The sequence below is a fragment of the Ranitomeya imitator genome, chromosome 1, assembly GCF_032444005.1.
Source record: "Ranitomeya imitator isolate aRanImi1 chromosome 1, aRanImi1.pri, whole genome shotgun sequence".
Taxonomy (NCBI): Eukaryota; Metazoa; Chordata; class Amphibia; order Anura; family Dendrobatidae; genus Ranitomeya; species Ranitomeya imitator.
The window spans coordinates 293242476-293268267 of NC_091282.1; the positions used below are offsets into that span (position 1 = coordinate 293242476).

At 45.7% G+C, this 25792-nt stretch overlaps 1 protein-coding gene across 2 annotated transcripts in view; it reads right to left on the bottom strand.

Annotated features, from left to right (window-relative positions):
• Positions 1-8644: 8644 nt before the first annotated feature.
• MRPL40 (mitochondrial ribosomal protein L40) overlaps positions 8645-25792 on the bottom strand; it is a 49352-nt gene continuing 32204 nt past the window's right edge. For both annotated transcript variants that reach the window (XM_069756541.1, XM_069756548.1), the window contains exon 4: positions 8645-9100. In XM_069756541.1, coding sequence (XP_069612642.1) covers positions 8788-9100 — 313 coding nt within the window. In that variant the 3' untranslated portion in view covers positions 8645-8787. The remainder of the gene's footprint in view (positions 9101-25792) is intronic.

The following is a 25792-nucleotide window of genomic DNA, read 5'->3' on the forward strand; positions in this document are numbered from 1 at the left end:
GCCCCTCTATTGCTCCCACCCTTACAAGGGCAGTCCCCAAGTGTAAGGCTACTAAGATGTCCTCCCCCTGATCACTCACACTCAGTCTCATTCAAAAAGTAAAAACGCCTTCCCCGGCGTTTTCCAACCACAAGGAATTTGAGGGAATCTTTACAAAACACTGGTAGCACCTGGAAACCGCTTCCCAGGGAGAAAGAAGTTTGGACACTCATCCTCCTTAAAGGGAAGGTTCTGCGTTTGTAGATCATTAACAAAATCAATGTAATGTAGCATAACATGCTGTTATAACCAAGTTTTGATTGCATTTGAAGCATATTTCATGTGTTATAGGATTATAAATAAGGCACTGGAGGCTGACATCTTGCTTTTACAGTAGCAGCACCACACTTTCAGTGTTATCATACGGCACCCCATGGTCGTAGGAGATAACAGACTGAATCCGACCCTATCTATTGTAATAGAACTGTCACTGCTGTGAACTGGGCATGCCTCTGTGGGCTGCACAATTCACAGTAGTAGGAGTGTTCTGCTGCCATATTCATGGATTTCTCGGCTGTCAACTGTGCTCGATTCTCGTCTCCTGTCATTAGGATCTGCTAACATAAGCAGTACCGCTTCCAGCAGAACAGATCATAGATTGACAGGAGTAAAATGCCAGAGAAAAGCTCGGGCAGAGTATCAGACTGCAAAGACATCATGGAGGAACAGTGTACATTCTCATTTGCACAAGGAAAGACTAGAAGCAATATGATGAAACTGAATGGGAGGAGACACAGATTAGATATTAGAAAAAACTTTTTGACAGTTAGGATGATCAATGAGTGGAACAGACTGTCATGAGTTGTAGAGAGTTCTCCTTCCATGGAAGTTTTCAAACAGAGGCTGGACAGACATCTGTCTGAGATGATTTAGTGAATCTTGCTTTGAGCAGGGGGTTGGACCAGATGACCCAGGAGGTCCCTTCCAACTTCCTTCTATGATTCTACATCAGCATTATCCCAGCAGGAGCAGCCAGCAAGAGCTGCGACTCATCCCTCAGTAAGGATAAGGAGCTGCAGGTCTACAGTGAACTTGTGGAGGGGGTGAGAGACACATATGAAGACTGATGGGTGAGAGACAGTAACTACTGGTGATAGCAGATCACAGGGCAGTCACACACAAATTGGTGCTGTCCTGTAATGCACCTCTTCATTCTGCCCCAGGGATACTAGAACACCCAAAAGGGGAGGGAAATGGTGATGTCAGCAGTTACTGCCCCTATTTTCCCAGTAAAAATGGTAAGACTTGCTATAGCTGCTTGAGGTCTAAAATGGAAAATGCTCCCCTGTTGTGAATTCTGTGGCAGAGCTCCCTCCTGTGGTCACAAGTGGTACTTCGGCTGGTTCTCTCTGTGAGCTTCCGTTGGTGGAGGAAAGTGGTACTGCGGCTTCTGAGTTTCCTTCCTCAGGTGATGTGGTGAAGTCGTTAGGTGCTGCTCTATTTAACTCCACCTAGTGCTTTGATCCTGGCTTCCAGTCAATGTTCTAGTATTGGACCTGTTTCCTCCTGGATCGTTCCTGTGGCCTGCTGCTCTGCATAGCTAAGTTCCTCTTTGCTATTTGTTTGCTGTTTTTTTTCTGTCCAGCTTGTCAATTTGTTTTTTTCTGCTTGCTGGAAGCTCTGGGACGCAGAGGGTGTACCTCCGTGCCGTTAGTTCGGTACGGAGGGTCTTTTTGCCCCCTTTGCGTGGTTTTTGTAGGGTTTTGTGTTGACCGCAAAGTTACCTTTCCTATCCTCGCTCTGTTCAGAAAGTTGGGCCTCACTTTGCTAAATCTATTTCATCTCTACGTTTGTCTTTTCATCTTAACTCACAGTCATTATATGTGGGGGCTGCCTTTTCCTTTGGGGTATTTCTCTGAGGCAAGGTAGGCTTATTTTCCATCTTCAGGCTAGCTAGTTTCTCAGGCCGTGCCGAGTTGCATAGGGAGCGTTAGGCGCAATCCACGGCTGCCTTTAGTGTGGTTTGAGAGGATTAGGGATTGCGGTCAACAGAGTTCCCACGTCTCAGAGCTCGTTCTTGTTTTTTGGGTTATTGCCAGGTCACTGTATGTGCGCTGACCTCTATGTCCATTGTGGTACTGAATTACCTTTCATAACACTCCCCCTAGTGGTAATTATATATGTTTGTACAAAAATATATAATATTTTTCATATAGAAATGTTTGCAAACAGTTCAAACATTGCATTAATACATTTTAATTACTATATTAAGCTTAATTTAACAAAAAAAAAAAACAACAAGAAAACTGGTGGCACCTTCCCTTTAATATTGAGGGCATGATTGACAGCAGATATGACACCGTTGACGATATCCTAAAGTTTGATCCATGTCAGGATCAAATTCTAACTTGGAATCAAAGTCAGACCCTGGGACCACCGCAGGGGAGGAGGAGTGGGATACCAATGGCATCCTGGAGAAGGGGAACTATAAAAGGAACTGGAATGTGCCCGCTTCTTAGACTGCCATGCTGAGGGTGACGGGTGGGTGCCTGCAATTCGTTCTGAGAAACGTTTCTGAGCACTGGTGGCAGCTGAAAGGTTAGGTAAACGTTCAAGGACCTTTACCAGAGCAGGGACAGCTTGGTTAGACCAGTTACTGATTGAGAACTAGCAAGAGCAGTCTTCGGTGGAGGGGGTGTGCTCTCGTACCAGACGGTGGAGGGCTTCCGTGAGGCTTGCATGGTGGAAGGGCTGCAATTTGGACAGAAAACCGAGGCCCAACCTGTGGGCCATTTCCTTTTGAAGAGGGCACAGGTGGAGTGGATTATAGTGTGGGAGGGACAGAAGCAGGTACTGCAGAAAACGATGTTGTGGAGCCGCAGCTGGAGATATAACACCATGGAAGCCAAAGTAAAGAAGAACGAAGGGGGTGGGCCCTAACAAGATGTGCTGAAGGCCCACACTGTGAGAAATTAAACAAGTGCACCCATAGGAGGGAAAGCGACCTTGTGCACTGATCGACTGGTGCACACTAGGGGGGTGTGAACAAGACCTCTTAGGAATGAAACAAGCACTCCTATAGGAAGGAATACGCGCTAGAGCCCTCATGCATTGATTGGCTGGAACGCATGAGGTGGAGGGGCGCAGAACAGAGTGAAGGCTTTAGAATGCCGGACTAAATTCATGTAGTTTTCAGCAAGTTGGAAATCATAAGCTGGAAAGAGGAGCTGGGTTCTCTATTTTTACTGGTGCCCCTTGCTGCCTTGAAGAGGGAATGTGGAGAAAGATAGGAACAGTACAGTACCTACTCTGGTTGAGGTGTCCCAATTCCATTTCCATCCAGGGGACGGTATCCGGAGCCCCCATGTGAGGGAGTTGAGGGGGGGGGGGGGGGGGGGGGTTCGGGTCACTGGGGGAGAAAAAGTAAAAAAAAAAAAAGTCCACCTTCTCACACCATCATGGTCCCAGACTGCGCAGAGGATGTGTCGACCCTGAGGGGGAGGGTCACTGAGAATTGAACACAGTCTTCCTCCCAACCCACTCCGAGGAGAGGGCTAGGGTAGGGAACAGGCAAGGACCGACCAACAAGAACCGCCCTGAGACACGATTGAAGTGTTATGGTGTAAGGTCCTGCCTCACAGACCAGAGAGGGTACGATGTGGATGGCACCACAATGTTCTCTCAGTTGTTTATTTTTGGGAAAACAGGGTGAGAAGTTACACTGTTACCTTGAAGAGAAGAACCTGAAAATCAAAAAGGGAAAAGATTAGTAAAACAAACAGGTAACCTCAGGAGAAAAAGGCAGATCTGGAGCCAGACCCAAGTCTGCCGACTCCTACCGACGCCAAGCTAAAACCGACAAGCTTTGTGCCAGTCAGTGAGTGTACCCTGCTGAAGAGCCATTTTCCTTTTTTTTACCTAGTGTCAGCCTCCTAATGACAGCAGCATACACCCATGGTTACTTGTGTCCCCAATGAAGCGATAAAGAAATAGATTTTGGTGCATTGCATTTCTTAGTGTCTACCTGCCATTATTTCTGTGCGCTCTCATTCCTGCATTTGACATACTGACTACATCTGCTACACATGAATATGAACAATTTTTATATTTTTGGGGCCAAATTAAAGCTGCTGTCCAAGATTAGAAAAACATTGCTACTTTCTTTCAGAATAAAGAACATACGAAAAAAAAAACATGGAGTTTTTAAATTCCCCAATAATAGCTAGTAAGGATAAAGTAATGAAAGCCTAAACAAATAACTGTAAAAATATAACACTCTTTCTTTCAGAATAGCGCTATCACTTACTGTAGGTTGTGTGTGGTAATGCAGCTCAAATTCATTCCCTTCAAAAGGTTAAGGGGTACACGCGCGTGGGGTCAGGCACGCGCATCCCTGCAGCAAACCATCACATAGCTGAGCATCAAGACGCCGCAGTTATTTCAACGGCAGTTAGTCACGGTAGAAGTCAGGACTCCACTCTATGTATCTGTCTCTTTTGGGTATGTCTGCTGAGTAAGCACTTCTTATTACTTGGATCTAGCTTTTCTATTCACCCATCTTAAGGTACCGTCACACTGAACGATATCGCTAGCGATCCGTAACGTTGCAGCGTCCTGGCTAGCGAGATCGTTCAGTTTGACAGGCAGCAGCGATCTGGATCCTGCTGTGCCATCGTTGGTCGGAGCAGAAAGTCCAGCACTTTATTTCGTCGCTAGATCTCCTGCAGACATCGCTGAATCGGCGTGTGTGACGCCAATTCAGCGATGTCTTCACTGGTAACCAGGGTAAACATCGGGTTACTAAGCGCAGGGCCGCGCTTAGTAACCCGATGTTTACCCTGGTTACCAGCGTAAACGTAAAAAAAACCAAACACTACATACTTACATTCCGGTGTCTGTCCCCCGGCGCTGTGCTTTCCTGCACTGGCTGTGAGCGCCGGCCAGCCGTAAAGCAGAGCGGTGACATCACCGCTCTGCTTTACGGCTGGCCGGCGCTCACAGCCAGTGCAGGAAAGCACAGCGCCGGGGGACAGACACCGGAATGTAAGTATGTAGTGTTTGGTTTTTTTTACGTTTACGCTGGTAACCAGGGTAAACATCGGGTTACTAAGCGCGGCCCTGCGCTTAGTAACCCGATGTTTACCCTGGTTACCAGGGGACCGGCATCGTTGGTCGCTGGAGAGCGGTCTGTGTGACAGCTCTCCAGCGACCACACAGCGACGCTGCAGCGATCGGGATCGTTGTCTAGATCGCTGCAGCGTCGCTTAATGTGACGGTACCTTCACTCCATCATGTTTACATATGCCCTTACACAGTGTTTGCTCCACTAATCCTCCCTCTCCTTCGCTATCCACAAACCCCAGCACCCTCTAACCAAATAATTATCTCCCTTTCCCTCCCCACCTGTCCTCCTCTGCTGACCTGCTCCTCAGCCTCAAATCTGTCCTAATAAAACAAGTTGGCCACTCTCCTCCCACCTGCTCTCCCTTTCTCCTCACTGCTGGCGACATATCTTTCAACCCTGGACACCCACAGCTCATACCTCCCATTACTACCCCCTCCTACCGCTCCCTATCTAATATGAACTACCGTAATCTTTCCAACCTAAAACCCGTGCCCGACATCCACCCCCCTGCTCCCTCTCTCTGGAGCACTTTGCAATTGCCCGCTCAATCTGCAATAAGCGTCATGTGATTCATGACCTTTTTCTCTCTCATAAACTTGCCTACCTCGGCCTCACAGAAACTTGGCCAACACCGCCTCCCCTGCTGCGCTGTGTTACGGCAGCCTCCACTTCACCCACACCCCTCGCCCCGGCAACAGACATGGTGGAGGAGTGGGTCTTCTCCTTTCTTCAAACTGCACGTTTAACCCAATCCCACCTCTACCCTCCCTTATCCTCCCTTCTTTTGAAGTCCACTCTGTCTGCATCTACTCCCCCTCCAACCTCCAAGTGGCCATCATATACCTCTGGGCGCAGCCACTGCCTTTATTGACCAATTCTCCACTTTCTCTCTGTTGACATTCCCCACCATCATCATGGGTGACTTCAACATCCCCATTGATACCCTTATGTCAACAGCCTCCAAACTTCTGTCCCTTACTTCATCTTTTGGACTTACTCAGTGGTCTTCCGCAGCCACCCACACAGACGGACATACACTAGACCTGGTCTTCACCCGTCTCTGCTTTCTAACTTCACCATATCCCCTCTCCCTCTATCCGACCATCTGCTCACCTTCTCATTCTGTCCTCCTCACCGGTCACCCATGTCCAGCAACATGCGCACCCCTGCAGAAACCTTGCACACCTAGACACCCACACACTCTCTGACTCTATCCTACTACCATATCCTCACTCCACAACAGACAGTGCCACTGTGTTATACAATGCCACTCTCGCATCAGCTATTGACACGGTTGCCCCTCTCGTTCATGGCAGAGTGCGACGCATCAATAGACAACCCTGGCACAATAACACCACTAAAAGCACCGGCAAGTGTCCAGGGTTGCAGAGCGGCATTGGAAGAAAACATTCGCAAGATGACTTTACTGCATTCAAACAAGCAACATTCACTTTTAAATCTGCTCTCACCTCTGCTAAACAGACCTACTTCACAACCCTCGTATCTTCCCTATCCTACAACCCCAAACAGTTATTCAAAAACTATAACTCCCTCCTCCTCCGCCCCCCACTGCCCCCTCCAACCTCCCTCATCTCTGCTGAGGACTTTGCCACACACTTTAAAAAGATCGACCAAACAAGGCAAGTCTTCATTGTTCAACCACCACAACCCCTTTGTATACCAGACCAATGCCCAAACCCCATAACTTCCCTATCCAACATCACTGAAGGGGGCTTAATTGCCTCCTCTCCAAATCGCACCTCACCACCCGTGCGCTCTACCCCATCCCATCCCACCTCCACTCCTATCCCATCCCTAGCCCACCTCTTCAACCTATCACTAACTTCTGGCACCTTCCCTTCTGCTTTCAAACATGCCACAATCACAACTATCCTTAAAAAGCCAACCCTCGATCCAACAACTATGTCCAGCTATCGCCCAATATCACTGCTCCCATTCGCTTACAATCTCCTGGAGCACCATGTCCATACTGAACTTTCCTCCCACCTCTCATCTAACTTGCTCTTTGACAATCTACAATCTGGTTGCCGCCTCCATCACTAAACTGAGACAGCCCTGACCAAAATCACTAACGAACTACTTACAGTCAAAGCTAACGGACAATACTCTGTACTCTTCCTCCTAGACCCGTCCTCTGCTTTCGACACAGTTGACCACTGCCTCCTACTACACATCCTCTCCTCTTTTGGCATCAAAGACCTCACCTTATCCTGGATCTCCTCATACCTTTCCAACCGCACATTCAGCGTCTCCCACACTACCTCCTCATCCCACCCTCTCTCTGTTGGAGTCCCCCAAGGCTCTGTTCTAGGACCGCTACTCTTCTCAATCTATACACTCGGCCTGGGACGACTCCAAGTCTCATGAATTCCAGTACCACCTTTATGCTGATGACACTCAGATCTACCTTTCTGGCCCATACGTCACCTCCCTGCTGTCCAGAATCCCGAAGTGTATCAGCCATATCCTCCTCCTCTCGCTTCCTCAAACTCAATGTGGACAAGTATGAACTCATCATCTTTCCTCCATCTCATAGATCTTCCTTACCTGACCTAGCGCAGTAAAGGACATCACGCTTTCCCCCGTACTGGAAGTCTGCTGCTTCGGAGTAACCCTTGACTCTGCCCTGTCCTTCAAACCGCACATCCAAGCTCTTTCCACCTCCTGTCGCCTCCAGCTCAAAAATATCTCCAGAATCCGTCCTTTCCTCAATCATCAATCTACTAAAATTGTTGTGCATGCCCTCATCATCTCCCGCCTTGACTACTGCAACATTCTTTTCTGTGGCCTCCCTGCTAACACCCTTGCACCTCTCCAGTTCATCCTTAACTCTGCTGCCCGACTAATTCATCTCTCGCCTTCGCTTCCCCCCTGCAAATCTCTTCACTGGCTCCCATTCCCTCAACGTATCCTGTTCAAATTACTAATACTGACCTACAAAGCCATCCATACCTGTCTTCTCCATATATCTCTGAACTAATCTCCCAATATCTTCCCTCACGTAATCTCTGGTCCTCCCAAGACCACCTCCTCTCCTCCACACTTATTCGCTCTTCACCCGCCTCCAAGACTTCTCCCGAATATCCCCCATCCTCTGGAATTCTTTGCCCTAACACGTCCGACTATCAACCACATTCAGATCCTTCAGATGGAACCTGAAAACCCACCTCTTCAGGAAAGCCTATAGCCTGCACTGACCCCGCTGCCTCCTCACCACTACCGAAGCTACCGCCTTCACCAACACCGGAGCTCCTGCAACCCTCCACCTATTGTCTCCATCCCCACCATCCTGTAGAATGTAAGCCCGCCAGGGCAGGGTCCTCGCCCCTCTGTATCAGTCTAATTGTTAGTTTGCTTACTTTAAGTGATGTCTGTAATTTGTATTTAACCCCTTCTCATGTACAGCACCATGGAATCAATGGTGCTATATAAATAATAATAATAATAAAAATGGGGCTGATTTGCAATAGCAGACAACCCTTGGTCAGTGGTGAAAAGTTATTACAACCATATTCACTATAGTGATTGGCAGATTTTATTTGTAGAACTAACATGTACACCTTTACATTAAAAATCGGCACAGAACTCAGTGTCCAGTGTTCCATTTAGAAAAGTGCCAAATTTCATTATCCTTCAAGAACAGTCACACCACAATTGTTCCCTCATTGTTGGGTGTACACTTTGGTTATATCATTGTACTTCCCATCAGGCGGATTGTAGTTGGAGTTTGGGGGAGTATTACATGGTCCGGGATTTTCCATAGGTAACATTCCTGTATCACAACGGATAGCAGCATTGTAGAGCTCCTCTGACTCCAGGCGCAATTCTTCCAGAGCTTTCCTTTGAGACTCTAAGAGACATGTAATCCCCTTTTGTTCTTCATCATGTTCTTGCTGCTTACTACGGGACCATTTTTTAATAAGTAAAGCCCGTCTTTCTTGTTCTTCTTCAGCAAGCTGTGGTGGTTTACGAATTCTGTAAATTAAAAAACAAAAAATAAATAAAACGTTTCCATTATCTGCAGCTTTATTTTGTTAAGCGAGTTGTATATACTGCATTCTTTATACAAATCACAATATAAAGAGCAGATGACTTCTCTGACTTCTCCATCAGAGAAAATGCCATGATTCTGTTACATGCATTAAAGGGAATCTGTCAGGTTTTTACCATTTAACCCCCCTTCATGACATGGCATGATGTTTTGATAACCAATTATTGCAACGTTGGCCAAAAACTGTAATATTTTTTTTTATCTTTACGCAGTTTATCGATTCAATTAATTTATTTTGACGGATTGGACATTTTTACGAACGCAGTGATACCAAATGTGTATTTTTTAAATTGCATTATTTTCAATAGGGTAAAAATGGAGTGATTTAACCCCTTAAGCCCCGAGGGTGGTTTGCACGTTAATGACCGGGCCAATTTTTACAATTCTGACCACTGTCCCTTTAAGAGGTTATAACTCTGGAACGCTTCAACGGATCTTGGCGATTCTGACATTGTTTTCTCGTGACATATTGTACTTCATTTTAGTGGTAACATTTATTCGATATAACTTGCGTTTATTTGTGAAAAACGGAAATTTGGCAAAAATTTAGAAAATTTCGCAATTTTCCAACTTTAAATTTTTATGCCCTTAAATCACAGAGATATGTCACGCAAAATACTTAATAAGTAACATTTCCCACATGTCTACTTTACATCAGCACAATTTTGGAACCAAAATTTTTTTTTGTTAGGGAGTTATAAGGGTTAAAAGTTGACCAGCAATTTCTCATTTTTACAACACCATTTTTTTTTTTTAGGGACCACATCTCATTTGAAGTCATTTTGAGGGGTCTATATGATAGAAAATAACCAAGTGTGACACCATTCTAAAAACTGCACCCCTCAAGGTGCTCAAAACCACATTCAAGAAGTTTATTAACCCTTCAGGGGTTTCACAGGAATTTTTGGAATGTTTAAATAAAAATGAATATTTAACTTTTTTTCACACAAAATTTATTTCAGCTCCAATTTGTTTTATTTTACCAAGGGTAACAGGATGAAATGGATGCCAAACGTTGTTGTACAATCTGTACTGAGTATGCTGATACCCCATATGTGGGGGTAAACCACTGTTTGGGCACATGGCAGAGCTCGGAAGGAAAGGAGCGCCATTTTACTTTTCAATGCAAAATTGACTGGAATTGAAATGGGATGCCATGTTGCGTTTGGAGAGCCCCTGATGTGCCTAAACATTGAAATCCCCACAAGTGACACCGTTTTGGAAAGTAGACCCCTTAAGGCAGGGGTCCCCAACTCCAGTCCTCAAGGCCCACCAACAGGTCATGTTTTCAGGATTTCCTTTGCATTGCACAGGTGATGCAATTATTACCTGGGCAAGACTAAGGAAATCATGAAAACATGACATGTTGGTGGGCCTTGAGGACTGGAGTTGGGGACCCCTGCCTTAAGGAACTTATCTAGAGGTGTGGTGAGCACTTTGACCCAACAAGTGCTTCACAGAAGTTTATAATGCAGAGCCGTAAAAATAAAAAATCATATTTTTTCACAAAAATGATCTTTTCGCCCCCAATTTTTTATTTTCCCAAGGGTAAAAGAAGAAATTAGACCACAAAAGTTGTTGTGCAATTTGTCCTGAGTGCGACGATACCCCATATGTGGGGGTAAACCACTTTTTGGGCGCATAGCAGAGCTCGGAAGGGAAGGAGCGCCATTTGACTTTTCAATGCAAAATTGACTGGAATTAAGATGGGACGCCATGTTGGTTTGGAGAGCCCCTGATGTGCCTAAACATTAAAAACCCCCCACAAGTGACACCATTTTGGAAACTAGACCCCCTAAGGAACTTATCTAGAGGTGTTTTGAGAGCTTTGAACCTCCAAGTGTTTCACTACAGTTTATAACGCAGAGCCGTTAAAATAATTTTTTTTTTTTTTCGCAAAAATTATTTTTTAGCCCCCAGTTTTGTATTTTCACAAGGGTAACAGAATAAATTGGACCCCAAAAGTTGTTGTCCAATTTGTCCTGAGTACGCCGATACCCAATATGTGGGGGGGGGGAACCACTGTTTGGGCGCATGGCAGAGCTCGGAAGGGAAGGAGCGCCATTTGGAATGCAGACTTAGATGGATTGGTCTGCAGGCGTCATGCTGCATTTGCAGAGCCCCTGATGTACCCAAACAGTACAAACCCCCCACAAGTGACCTCATATTGGAAACTAGACCTCCCAAGGAACTTATCTAGATGTGTTGTGAAAACTTTGAACCCCCAAGTGTTTCACTACAGTTTACAACGCAGAGCCGTGAAAATAAAAAATCCTTTTTTTTTTCCCCACAAAAATGATTTTTAGCCCCCCAAATTTTTATTTTCCCAAGGATAACAAGAGAACTTGGACCCAAAAAGTTGTTGTCCAATTTGTCTCGAGTACGATGATACCCCATATGTTGGGGTAAACCCCTGTTTGGGCGCACGGGAGAGCTCGGAAGTGAAGGAGCACTGTTTTACTTTTTCAATACAGAATTGGCTGGAATTGAGATCGGACGCCATGTCGCGTTTGGAGAGCCCCTGATGTGCCTAAACAGTGGAAACCCCCCAATTATAAATGAAACCCTAATCCAAACGCACCCCTAACCCTAATCCCAACTGTAACCCTAACCACACACCTAACCCTGACACACCCCTAATTCTAATCCCAACCCTAATCCCAACCGTAAATGTAATCCTAACCCTAGCCCTAACCCTAATGGGAAAATGGAAATAAATACATTTTTTTTAATTTTATTATTTTTCCCTAAGGCTAGGTTCACATTGCGTTAGGAAAATCCGTTTAGCGCTAGCGGATTGCGCTAACGCAATGTCTTTTTAGGTGTCGTGTTTAGTGGTCGCATTAACGTCCCCGCTCTGGAAGATCGGGGATCGGACCTCGGGCGCGCTGCGGACGCTGCAAGCAGCGTCCGAGGCGCGCCACAAAAGAACGGCACCTTGCTAGCGTGAGCCGAAAATGGCACGCTCTAGCGATGCGCTACACCCGAAAATCACATTGCTGTCAACGGGTGTGCTAACGGACCCGTTGCACGGCGTTAATTGTGACATTTTCGCCGTGCAACGCTGTCCGTTAGCGTTAACCCATTAACGCAATGTGAACCTAGACTAACTAAGGGGGTGATGAAGGAGGGTTTGATTTACTTTTATAGCGTTTTTTATATCGGATTTTTATGATTGGCAGCCGTCACACACTAAAAGACGCTTTTTATAGCAAAAAAGTTTTTGCGTCTCCACATTTTGAGACCTATAATTTTTCCATATTTTGGTCCACAGAGTCATGTGAGGTCTTGTTTTTTGCGGGACGAGTTGACGTTTTTATCGGTTACATTTTCGGACACGTGACAGTTTTTGATCGCTTTTTATTCCGATTTTTTGTGAGGCAGAATGACCAAAAACCAGCTATTCATGAATTTCTTTTGGGGGAGGCGTTTATACCGTTCCGCGTTTGGTAAAAAAAATTTTTTTTTATTTAAATAAATTTTTATTAACAAAATAAAGAACATCCGGATGTCATTTACATTGCATTATATCACATGCACGTTTTCTTATTTCAATACACCCCAACATTACCCCAACTACCCCCCACCCCCCTAAGACAGCTCATTCCCAATCTATACCCCACTGAGGCGTTATCTGCCTCGTGTAGTTTATCCTAATCCAGATCTTAAGAAACTCGACGTCTATACTCCTCATTCCAATTCAAGCCAAGGAGACCACATCTTATTATACATATCTATTTTCCCCCTTTTTTTGTACACCCCCTTTTCCAATTTTAAACCATTTTGAACATATTGGAGAAATTCCCTTCTCGCAGGTGGTTCCACATTAATCCAATTTCGTGCTATCACTTTCCTTGCCATGTAGAGTAGCCTAGCAATTGCAACCTTCCAAATATTATCAACTCCAATTTCTTCCACATATCCCAGCACGCATACCATCGGGTCTCTAAGAACTCTACACTTATACGCTGCTTCAACCCGGCTCAAAACCACCACCCAAAAAGCAGCCAGCCTAGGACACGTCCACATCATGTGATATATTCCAGCATTCTCACTCGTACACCTCGGACACTCAGAATTGGCACGCAATCCCGCTCTGTATAGCACTTCCGGAGATTTATATACTCTATGCAGAATATATAACTGCGAGAGTCTATATGGTTCACTCAAGGATAGTCGCGGAATCCACTCCATCACCGATTCCCAGGTTTCATTTTCCATCGGTCCTACGTCCCTCTCCCACTTAGCTCTCGCCTTTATAGGGAAATCTAGTAAAAACGTGTGCATAAGGTCCTTATACAGGGTGGAAATAACTCCCCTTGTAGTCCCGTCACCACACACATACTCCAACACAATATCATCCTGAATTCTGAAATCCACCTTCTTCTTCTGAGCTCTAAAGGCATGTCTCATCTGCGCATACTGATATACCCCTGTGGATCGCAGCCCAAATTCTACCTGCAATTGAGAAAAGGACCTCAATGCCTGCCGCTGGATTATCTGGTGAACAAAGCAAATTCCCTTATTCTGCCATTCCATCAGTCCTCCCAAAGCCTCAAATTCCTTTAAATTGTTATTAGACCATATCGGTGTGAATTTAGTCAACCCTGTAACCCCACGAATCTGCCTTAGTCTATTCCATAATTTTCGAATCAGGAACAGGGTTGGGTATACTTTCCCCAAAGCGCCCAAAGAGCCATCCTCCAAACACCTGACCATCGGTCGTCGGTCCGTCACCTCTTCCATTAGATGTTGTACTGCACTGGATGACGCCCCTCGCGCCCAGCCCTTCAAATGCTGGCTCTGGGCCGCAAGGAAGTATATTTCCGGGTTGGGCAAAGCCAAACCACCATCCTCCTTAGGTCGCTGAAGCGTCTCCAGGCTAATACGTGGATATTGTCTACCCCATATCAAACTTCTAAAGAGGGCATTAATCTGCCTGAACTTCCCCCTAGGGATCCAAATTGGTGCGTTATGTAAAACATATAGGATTTTAGGCATCAGGACCATTTTAATAAGGTTTACTCTACCGACGACCGATAGATGTAATTTATTCCAGGCATCTACCTTCGCCTTGAGTATCCCCATAACAGGAGCCAAATTTCTTTGTAGGTACTCCGTAATTGGCACTGAGACATATATTCCAAGGTATTTAAATTTGGAAACCACCTGTAGCCTTTCATCACCCACATCCTCACTTACATTCTCACCTACGTCATCCACCCTAAAAAGAACCGACTTATCCCAATTAATTGTCAATCCTGACACAGCACCAAATCTCTCAACAATTTCAATGGCCCCTCTTAGTGAATCGTCTGGATCCGCCAGGAACAGCAAAACATCATCCGCGTATAGCGCTATTTTTTCCTCTATTTTCCCATACCTAAACCCAGGGACCCTATCAGACTGCCGAATCTTAGCGGCAAGAGGTTCTACAGCCAGCGCGAACAGGAGGGGTGAGAGCGGGCATCCCTGCCTAGTACCCCTAGCCAGCCCTATAGGTCGAGACAGCTCCCCGTTCACTCTACTTCTAGCCGACGGTGATGAATACAGCAGCTGTATCCAGGCCACAAACTGCGGACCAAACCCCATACATTCCAGCACCTGCCAGAGGTATCCCCATTCGACGCTGTCAAACGCCTTATGTGCATCCAGCGATACAATCACTCTACGACCACCGTTATCAGACTCTACCTGCAAATTTACATACAACCTGCGCAAATTGATCGCCGTGGATCTGTCAGGCATAAAGCCAGATTGGTTCGAATGCACCAGACTCGCAATAACACTAGAGAGTCGGAGAGCCAACACCTTGGCCAAAAGCTTGACATCAATTGTTAGTAAAGAAATTGGGCGGTACGACTCCGGTTTCCCCAAGTCCTTATCCTTCTTTGGAATAACCACTATTATGGCCTCTCTCATAGAGGCTGGCAAACACCCACAGGACCTAGCTTCCTCCAGTACCATTTTTAATCTAGGAATCAACACTTCTGCCAACCCTTTATAGATCTCAGCGGGTAGCCCATCGACCCCAGGCGCCTTCCCATTAGCCATAGACATCAATGCCTGACTCAATTCCTCCTCAGTGATAGGGGCCTCAAGGCTCTCCCTATCTGCCTCATTCAGTCTCGGCAGATCCAGACCCTCCAAGAAAGTTAGAGTGTCCTCGACCGATTCACCAACCCGGGAGGAATACAAATCTGCATAGAAGTCCGCGAAGGCCCTCAAGATTTCAGGCGTTTCCGTTATTCTACCTCCACTTGCAGAGTCCAAAGAATGTATATATGAAGAACCTCTCTGAGCAGCAGCCACTACCGACAGCATATGTCCCACTGTTTCTCCCTCCTGATAAAACAAAACCCTTTGGAAATCCCGCTTCCTCTCAGCTTTGCCTAACAGAATCTTTTCCAAATGATTTTGTGCGCTTTTCATCCTTTTCTCTGCCTCAGGGGATCCCAGTGTGGCCATCCCATCTTCTGCTTCCTTCAACTCCTCAACTGCCGCTTTTTCTGCCTCCCTCGTCCTCCGCTTACACCTACTAATGTCCCTAAACAGTAGTCCCCTCAGATACGCCTTCATTGCATCCCAGATTGTAAGAGCATCAGTGCTTCCATCATTTAAGAGAAAGAATTCCGCCACCTCCCGTCCTATACTTTCCAACTCAATACTCTGTAACCAATTGGGATGAATCTTCCATTCTCTCCCACTTGTCGACCGTGCCCCCTCCAATCTAACCTCCACTTCAATTGGACTATGGTCCGACAGGGCCCTTGACAGATATCTCACCTCCCCAACCAACGTGTCCAAAATCCTGTTACCCAGAGCCATATCAATCCTAGAGAGCGTGGCATGCGCCGGTGAATAACATGAGTACCCTCTCTCTCCAATATGTCTAACCCTCCAAAGATCAATCATACCTATCTCCTGTATATAGGTGCCAAATGTTGTTATGTGTCCCTCCGACCTATTCTGAGTATTTTTATTTTTGTCCCAGTAGTCATCACAGATGTTGTTTAGATCTCCGATAATTATTAACGGTGTTGGCCCCCATCTTTCCACTCGCTCCATTACTTCTCTAATTTTCCTGCTAGAGTAGGGAGGCGGAATATACATCGCGGCAACACACAACATCACTCCATACAGTATACACCGTATTAGTACGTACTGCCCATCCACATCCACATATACCTTCACCTCCTCATACTGAACTCCCGCTGGAACCAAGATTGAGACTCCTCTTGCATACGTGGAGAAGGTAGAATGATAACCCTTCTGAATCCACCGTCTATTCAGGACATCCACCTTCTCCCTTACCAAATGTGTCTCCAGCAAGCATATCATTGAGGCCCGTTGATCTCTTGCATATTGCAAACACGCGGCACGTCTGGATTTCTCCCCTAGGCCTCTCACATTCCAGCTCAAAATCTTAAAACGGGTCCCCATCACTTGACTCATCTTTACTAAAAGTATCATCATTTTTGAGCACGAGCTGTCTAACTACCCTCCCCCCCCCTCCCAACTCCCCCTCCCACCCATCCCCCCTCACATCTAACCATTCCACCTCTCTCCAAGAGTGGGGCATCATCGCCCATAGCGAACACTCCGTTTGGCATTACCTTCCCAACCCTCCTCCCACCACTGTACATAACAGGATTTCAGACATTTTGAAAAATAACATCTCAACAGATTTTAAACATAGAATTATTTACACACGCAAGAAACCTACATACACTTAAAGTATGCCGCATACCCTTCCTCCCTCCTTCCCAACAACGATTATACCATCCCATTAACTTTAACTGAATATAATCCAGCTCCCTTCTTCGCCACCTGTACCCCTTGGTTTGTCAATCACATGACTCTATGCCCCCTGACAAATAAGTAACCCAAATAAGACTCTTCCCACAGTTTCAGTCTCCTTTTCCTTTAAGCTTTTTAGCATTAATGTCAATCCACTGGGTAGCTTCCTCCGGCTTCTGAAAAAAATGAATTTTATCAAACGCCACCACCCTCAGTCTTGCTGGAAACGTCATGGAATACTGCACTCCCAACTCCTTCAGCCGTCTCTTTATACCCGTGAACATCATCCGTTGTCTCTGCACCAGAGTAGAATAGTCCGGGTAGATAGCAATCTTTTGGCCTTCAACTGTCAGATCCGTCATGTCTCTGGCCTTCCTCAGGATAATATCTCTGTCTCTATAATTTAGAATTTTGGCGAGCATGGTACGGGGATTCGCTCCAGGGACAGGTGGTTTCGGCGGGACCCTATGCGCTCTTTCTACCGCGAACACTTTTGTTAGCGCCGTATCTCCAAATATCTCTAAAAACCATTTTTCAATATACTCCGTTGGATTCCTCCCTTCAGCTTTTTCAGGGATGCCCACTATGCGAATATTGTTTCTTCTGGACCTGTTCTCAAGGTCCTCATTTTTTGCCGCCAATTCAGCTATTGCTTGAGTGAACTTTTTCTCTGCTTTTTGCAGCTGTACTATATGGTCTTCTGCAGTGCTCACTCTCTCCTCTACCTCCCCCACACGTTTGTCAATCTTCTGCATGGCTGCGTTTATCTGGGCTGTGTCCCCCTTAACCTCCTGTATCTGTAAGGTCAGAGACTGTTTACATGAAGAAACCAGCGCAAAAACGTCTCTTAGGGTAGGCTCAGCTTCTGGCGCCATTTCCTCGGGTCCCCCTTCTGCCACCGCCATTTTACTCTCCTTTCTCCCCTGTTGTACCTCATGTTCTCCTGCTGGGCTCTCCTCCTCCTCCTCCTCTTCGGTCTCAGCTCCGGCTCCCTCCTCTGCGGCCTCCGCTCTCGCAAACTGCTGGAGCTTTGCCGCTACCTCCATACGCTTTCTGCATGCGGCGTTCTCCTTGTCTGCCTTTTCCCTTGTGTCGGCGCCATCTTGGATTGCGCCTGCCTCCCCGGCTCCCGCGTCCTTCTGCCGTCTCCTTGTCATTCTCGCCGGTTTAAGCGCTACCGCTCAGCGCCACCGGGCTTTGCAAGTCTCCCCGCACCGATAAGCCCCCACAGGGACCAAACAGCAGCAGCTCTGCAGGATTTTGGTATGTACAGCGGCGGGAGCTCACAGCCGCACGTCCGCTCACATGGACTCTCAGGCCACGCCCCCCGCATTTGGTAAAATTGATGAAGCAGTTTTATTCTTCGGGTCAGTACGATTACAGCGATACCTCATTTATATCATTTTTTTTATGTTTTGGCGCTTTTATACGATAAAAGCTATTTTATAGAAAAAAATAATTATTTTGGCATCGCTTTATAAGGACTATAACTTTTTTATTTTTTTGGTTATGATGCTATATGGCGGCTCGTTTTTTGCGGGACAAGATGACGTTTTCAGAGGTACCATGTTTATTTATATCCGTCTTTTTGATCGCGTGTTATTCCACTTTTTGTTCAGCGTTATGATAATAAAGCGTTGTTTTTTTGGCTCTTTTTTTTTTTACGGTGTTCACTGAAGGGGTTAACTAGTGGGCCAGTTTTATAGGTCGGGTCGTTACGGACGCGGCGATACTAAATATGTGTACTTTTATTGTTTTTTTGTTTTTTTTTTAGATAAAGAAATGTATTTATGGGAATAATATTTTTTTTTCTTCTTTAATTTAGGAATTTTTTTTTTTTTATTATTTTTTTTGTTTTTTTACACGTGTGGAAATTTTTTTTTTTACTTTTTCACTTTGTCCCAGGGGGGGGACATCACAGATCACCGATCTGACAGTGTGCACAGCACTCTGTTAGATCGGTGATCTGACATACAGCCGGGCAGGATTAGAGCTGCAGCCTGATCCTGACCCGGAAGTGCTCCCTGCAGGATGCAGCCCGGCGGCCATTTTGGATCCGGGGACTGCAGGGAGAAGACGCTCGGTACACGGTGAGTACATCACCGTGTACCGATCGTCTCAGGGAAGCCCGCAGGGAGCCCCCTCCCTGCGCGATGCTTCCCTGCACCGCCGGCACACCGCGATCATCTTTGATCGCGGTGTGCCGGGGGTTAATGTGCCGGGAGCGGTCCGTGACCGCTCCTGGCACATAGTGCCGGATGTCAGCTGCGATAGGCAGCTGACACCCGGCCGCGATCGGCCGCGCTCCCCCCGTGAGCGCGGCCGATCGCATATGACGTACTATCCCGTCAGTGGGAATTAAGTCCCAGGTCACCTGGACGGGATAGTACGTCATATGGGATTAAGGGGTTAAAATAAAAATTTTAAAAAACTTTTTTCACTTTTTACTGAATTTAATAGTCCTCTTAGGGGACTTGAAGATGCAATTGTATGATTGCTGTATAGAGAAAATCATGATCTCTTGTAAATGCAAGCCACGGGCTGGCTTTCACAGGAATTTTGAAGTGACAGCCATGGGAGTCATCAGCAATCATAACAAACCATCGGCACCCAGTGATCATGCTACGGGCACCCCAATGAGAGCATGGAACGACATGCCCTATCCCGATGTGAGTTAAATACCGCTCTCAGAGAGTAAACAGCAGAATTTAACAGGATAGCAGCCTTGGACGGAGCTCCACCTGTGGCTGTTAGAGGCACATGACAGATGATTAAATCAGCTGTCAAATGCAGAGGAAAAAAAATGAACTGGAGACAAACCCTAAGACAGAAACAAAATGAACATATACCCTGCTATAAGTAAAAGCAATAGTGCATATAAATACATTCGTTACTCATCCTGAGGTGCACCTTGTATTGCAGTCCAGATCCAGTGCACGTGCCAGAGCCTGTTCTTATGTGAATTCTTGGAAACAAAAGTCCTAGCATTAAGAATGGTGCAGTAATCCAAAGTGGGGCAATCTAAACTCCACTCTGCGATATATACCGCTAAGCATTTAGGGCTGATTCAGTTGGGAAAAAATCCTCACAGTTTCCAAAAATTAACACGCAACAGTTAAAACTGCTGTGCGCTATTTATACAATGTAAAGTATTGCTCAAAGTGAAAATTCTCTGAAAAAAAAGTGGTAAAAATTCTGTGTAAATGACATCAAGAACAGAACTTACCTTACTTCAAGTTAGCACCTTCCTTACCCCCCTTAGAAGTTACGTGTTCTTTGAGTGCGGCCTTTTTTTCTACAAAAGTAGTAAGACAAGCAGTTGCCTTGTAATTAGTTTGTGATCTTCAGCACACAAATGGTCACTGGCATCTGAACAGCAGAGATTTTTGTAGCCCCTTCGGTTGTGATGATGTTGTGAAGGTAGAAATAGGCATTACTGAAGTGTATGAAATCTTAAAACTTTTTTCTTTCCTTTTAGGAGGGGTGTGCATGCAACGCTATATTCATAAATGATAGATGAAGATGTTTCTATAGATGAAATTCCATTTCATACAATTGAAAAGGGTTATATGTGCCGCATGTGCCTGGATTTCAACAGGCCTCATTCATAAGAATGCTATAGTCTGAAAATTCCAGCAACAAATATTCTAAGAAAATATACTTGGACAACTCTGGTCAGATTTTTTTTAAAGCGTCAACTCCTTTCTTGTATTGTATTTCTTGTACTATTCCGTCCATGTGACCTCAGATTTAATCCCCATGGACGGAATAGTACGTCCACTGCGATCAGCCGTGCTGCCTGGGGAGTGCGGCTGATAATGGCCGGGTGTCAGCTGATTCTCACAGCTGACACCCGACCCCAAGTGCCAGGAACGGTCACGGACCGCTCCAGGCACTTTAACCCCCAGAACACTGCGATCAAACATGATCGCAACGTTCCAGAGCCAGCAGAGGGGCTGACAGCCCCTTTGCCTTTGGATCAGAGACCCCACGGCATGACGCGGGGTCCCGATCGCTGCCATGGATACCCGATGTCGTCATGATGACATCCAGGTCTCCAGACATGAGAGACATCCTGTCATGCACAGTAATGACCAGAAAGTCTCTCAGGTCAGTGTAATAGAAACTGCAGTCATGACAGCTTATCATGCAGATCTGCATGCTATAGAAGCTATCAGCCTGCACAAAATGAGTGTCTCATAGTGGGACAAAGTGTAAAAGTTATAATGAATTAACACATTTTTATTATTGTAAAAATATTTTTTTAAAAATAAAGGAACCGAAACAATAAAAGTACACATATTTAGGATCGCTGTGTCTGTAACAGCCAACCTATAAAACTGTCCCACTAGTTAACCAGTTAGTGACCACCATATATTTAAAAAAAAAAAAACAATGCTTTATCATACCGCCTAACAAAAAGAGGAATAACACGCAATCAAAGACACGGATATAAATAAAAGTGGTACCGCTGAAAATGTCATTTTGTCCCGCAAAAAAAAAAAAAACAGCCACCAAACAGCGTCAGAGGGGAAAAAAAAAAAAAGTTATAGCTCTCAGAATAAAGTGGTGCAAAAATAATTATTTTTTATATAAAAGTTTTTATTGTATAAAAGCGCCAAAATGTAAAAAAAAAAAGAAAATTGTCTTAGTTCCTCACCGTTAACGTTTTTTTTCAGAGTCCGTGACAGCACCACAGAGAGAGGGGGATCAGCCCTTCAGGAACAGGAAACCTACAGATAAATAAGGGTGGCACCTCTCCCATGCATCAGATGATTTACAGAGCACAAGAGGACCACCAAGATTAATGACTATAATATATATATATATTATCTCAATATTACAACTTAACTATCCACCATGAGTGGACTATATAAAAAATGGGAAGAGGCGTACACCCAGAACTTAAGAAGGCGGGGGGGTATGTATGGGTGCTGTCATGGATTCCGAAAAACACCGTTAGCCGGTGATTAACTAAGACTTTATCGGTCGTCCATGACAGCACCACAGAGAGAATTACAGAGAGTAAACTGATTAGGGAGGGACTATGGCTTGAAGCACCCTTACACCAAAAGAGGTCCGAGGAAGCACCCAGGTTTAATCTATAATGGTTATAGAAGGTGTTTGGAGAAGACCAAGTATCAGCCTTACATATTTGGTCGATCGACACCTAACCTCTCCACCCACGAGGTAGCCATAGCTCTAGTGGAATGCGCTCTTAAGGTACCGTCACATTAGACGATATCGCTAGCGATCCGTGACGTTGCAGCATCCTCGCTAGCGATATCATCCAGTGTGACAGGCAGCAGCGATCAGGCCCCTGCTGTGCTGTCGCTGGTCGGGGAAGAAAGTCCAGAACTTTATTTGGTCGCTGGTCTCCCCGCAGACATCACTGAATCGGCGTGTGTGACACCGATTCAGCGATGTCTTCACTGGTAACCAGGGTAAACATCGGGTAACTAAGCGCAGGGCCGCGCTTAGTAACCCGATGTTTACCCTGGTTACCATCCTAAAAGTAAAAAAAACAAACAGTACATACTTACCTACAGCCGTCTGTCCTCCAGCGCTGTGCTCTGCACTCCTCCTGCTCTGGCTGTGAGCGTCGGTCAGCCGGAAAGCAGAGCGGTGACGTCACCGCTCTGCTTTCCGGCCGCTGTGCTCACACAGACAGTACAGGAGGAGTGCAGAGCACAGCGCTGGAGGACAGACGGCTGTAGGTAAGTATGTACTGTTTGTGTTTTTTACTTTTAGGATGGTAACCAGGGTAAACATCGGGTTACTAAGCTCGGCCCTGCGCTTAGTTACCCGATGTTTACCCTGGTTACCGGCATCGTTGGTCGCTGGAGAGCGGTCTGTGTGACAGCTCTCCAGCGACCAAACAGCGACGCTGCAGCGATCCGGATCGTTGTCGGTATTGCTGCAGCGTCGCTAAGTGTGACGGTACCTTTAGACCTTCAGGCGCCGGCTTGCCCTTTGAGATGTATGCCAGTGAAATGGCCTCCCTGATCCACCTAGCTAGCGTAGATTTTGATGCTCTATGAGCTTTCCTGCTACCCTGATAGGACACAAATAGGGCATTATCTATCTTCCAAGGATCAGTCACTGCTAGATACTCTAGGATACATCTCCTTACATCTAAAGTGTGTAGTTTCCTTTCTTTATCATTACACCATGTTCCAAATTATTATGCAGATGACATTTTTCTCGGATTTTCCTAAATGGTCGGTGCAAATGACAGTCAGTCTAATAAAAGTCATCACCCATTAGAGTATACATTGAATTTTATTGAAGAAACCTCCCAATGATAACAGTATAATCGCCAAAATGAATAAAAACTCAAAATGCACTGTTCCAAAATATTAGGCACAGTAGAATTTCTATACATTTGATATGTTTTAAAGAACTGAAAATGCTCATTTGTGGAATTTGCAGCATTAGGAGGTCACATTCACTGAACAAAAAAGATATTTAACTCCAAAACATCCTAACAGGCCAAGTTACATGTTAACATAGGACCCCTTCTTTGATATCACCTTCACAGTTCTTGCATTCTTGAGTTTTTGGAGAGTTTCTGCTTGTATTTCTTTGCATGAAGTCAGAATCGCCTCCCAGAGCTGCTGTTTAGATGTGAACTGCCTCCCACCCTCATAGATCTTGTGCTGGATGATACTCCAAAGGTTCTCTATAGGGTTGAGGTCAGGGTAAGATTGTGGCCACACCATAAGTTTATCTCCTTTTATGCCCATAGCAGCCAATGACTCAGAGGTATTCTTTGCAGCATGAGATGGGGCATTGTCATACATGAAGATGATTTTGCTCCTGAAGGCACATTTCTTCTTTTTATACCATGGAAGAAAGTTGTCAGTCAGAAACTCTATATACTTTGCAGAGGTCATTTTCACACCTTCAGCACCAGCTGTTTCCCCATGATTCCGGCCCATGGGGAAACACCTGGTGGGGCCCTTTAAAACATGATTTCTCCACCTCCTTGCTGACGTCGCAGCCTTGTTGCGACATGGTGGCCATCCACCAACCATCCACTACTCCATCCATCTGGACCATCCAGGGTTGCTCGACACTCATCAGTAAACAAGACGGTTTGAAAATTAAGGTACCGTCACACTAAGCGACGCTGCAGCGATACCGACAACGATCCGGATCGCTGCAGTGTCGCTGTTTGGTCGCTGGAGAGGTGTCACACAGACAGCTCTCCAGCGACCAACTATGCCGGTAACCAGGGTAAACATCGGGTTACTAAGCGCAGGCTCCGCGCTTAGTAACCCGATGTTTACCCTGGTTACCAGCGTAAAAGTAAAAAAAAAAAAAAAAAACACTACATACTTACCTTCCGTTGTCTGTCCATCGGCGCTCTGCTTCTCTGCCCTATGTAAGCACAGCGGCCGGAAAGCACAGCGGTGACGTCACCGCTCTGCTTTCCGGCCGCTGTGCTTACACAGGGCAGAGAAGCAGAGCGCCGAGGGACAGACAGCGGAAGGTAAGCATGTAGTGTTTGTTTTTTTTACTTTTACGCTGGTAACCAGGGTAAACATCGGGTTACTAAGCGCGGCCCTGCGCTTAGTAACCCGATGTTTACCCTGGTTACCAGCGAAGACATCGCTGAATCGGCATCACACACGCCGATTCAGTGATGTCAGCAGGAAGTCCAGCGACGAAATAAAGTGCTGGACTTTCTGCAGCGACCAACGACATCACAGCAGGATCCTGATCGCTGCTGTGTGTCAAACTGAACGATATCGCTAGCCAGGACGCTGCAACGTCACGGATCGCTAGCGATATCGTTCAGTGTGACGGTACCTTTAGTCTTCATGTATGTCTGGGCCCACTGCAAACGTTTCTGCTCATGAACACTGTTTAGGGGAGGCCGAATAGTAGGTTTATGCACCACAGCAAGCCTTTGAAGGATCATACATCTTGCGGTTCAAGGGACTCCAGAGGCACCAGCAGCTTCAAATAATGGTTTGCTGCTTTGTAATGCTATTTTGGAAGCTGCTCTCCTCCTAATCCAATTAATTTGTCTGTCAGAAACCTTCATTATGCCTTTATCTGCATGAACTTTGTCTGTGCTCTGTTTCAGTCACAAATCTCTTCACAGTATGATGATCAAAGTTTTTGTGAAGTATTTAATTTTTTCATACCTTGTCCAAGGCATTGCACTATTTAACGCTTTTCAGCAGCAGAGAGATCCTTTTTATTTCTCATATTGCTTGAAACCTTTGGCCTGCTTAATAATGTGGAACATCGTTTTTAAGTAGTTTTCCTTTAATTAGAATCACCTGGAAAACTAATCATCATATGTGTTTAAGGGTACCGTCACACAGTGGCACTTTTGTCGCTACGACGGTACGATCTGTGAAGTTCCAGCAATATCCATACGATATCGCTGTGTCTGACACGCAGCAGACGGCAAGGGACAGACACCGGAATGTAAGTATGTAGTGTTTGGTTTTTTTTTACGCTGGTAACGAGGGTAAACATCGGGTTACTAAGCGCGGCCCTGCGCTTAGTAACCCGATGTTTACCCTGGTTACCCGGGGACCTCGGCATCTTTGGTCGCTGGAGAGCTGTCTGTGTGACAGCTCTCCAGCGACCACACAACGACTTACCAACGATCACGGCCAGGTCGTATCGCTGGTCGTGATCGTTGGTAAATCGTATAGTGTAACGGTACCCTAAGATTGATTTCAGTTATCTATTGAGCCCTGAGACACAATACCATCCACAAGTTTACTTGAAAAACAAAACAATCAAATCTTTAGGACACTTAAATCCAATTTGCATAATAATTTGGAACACTG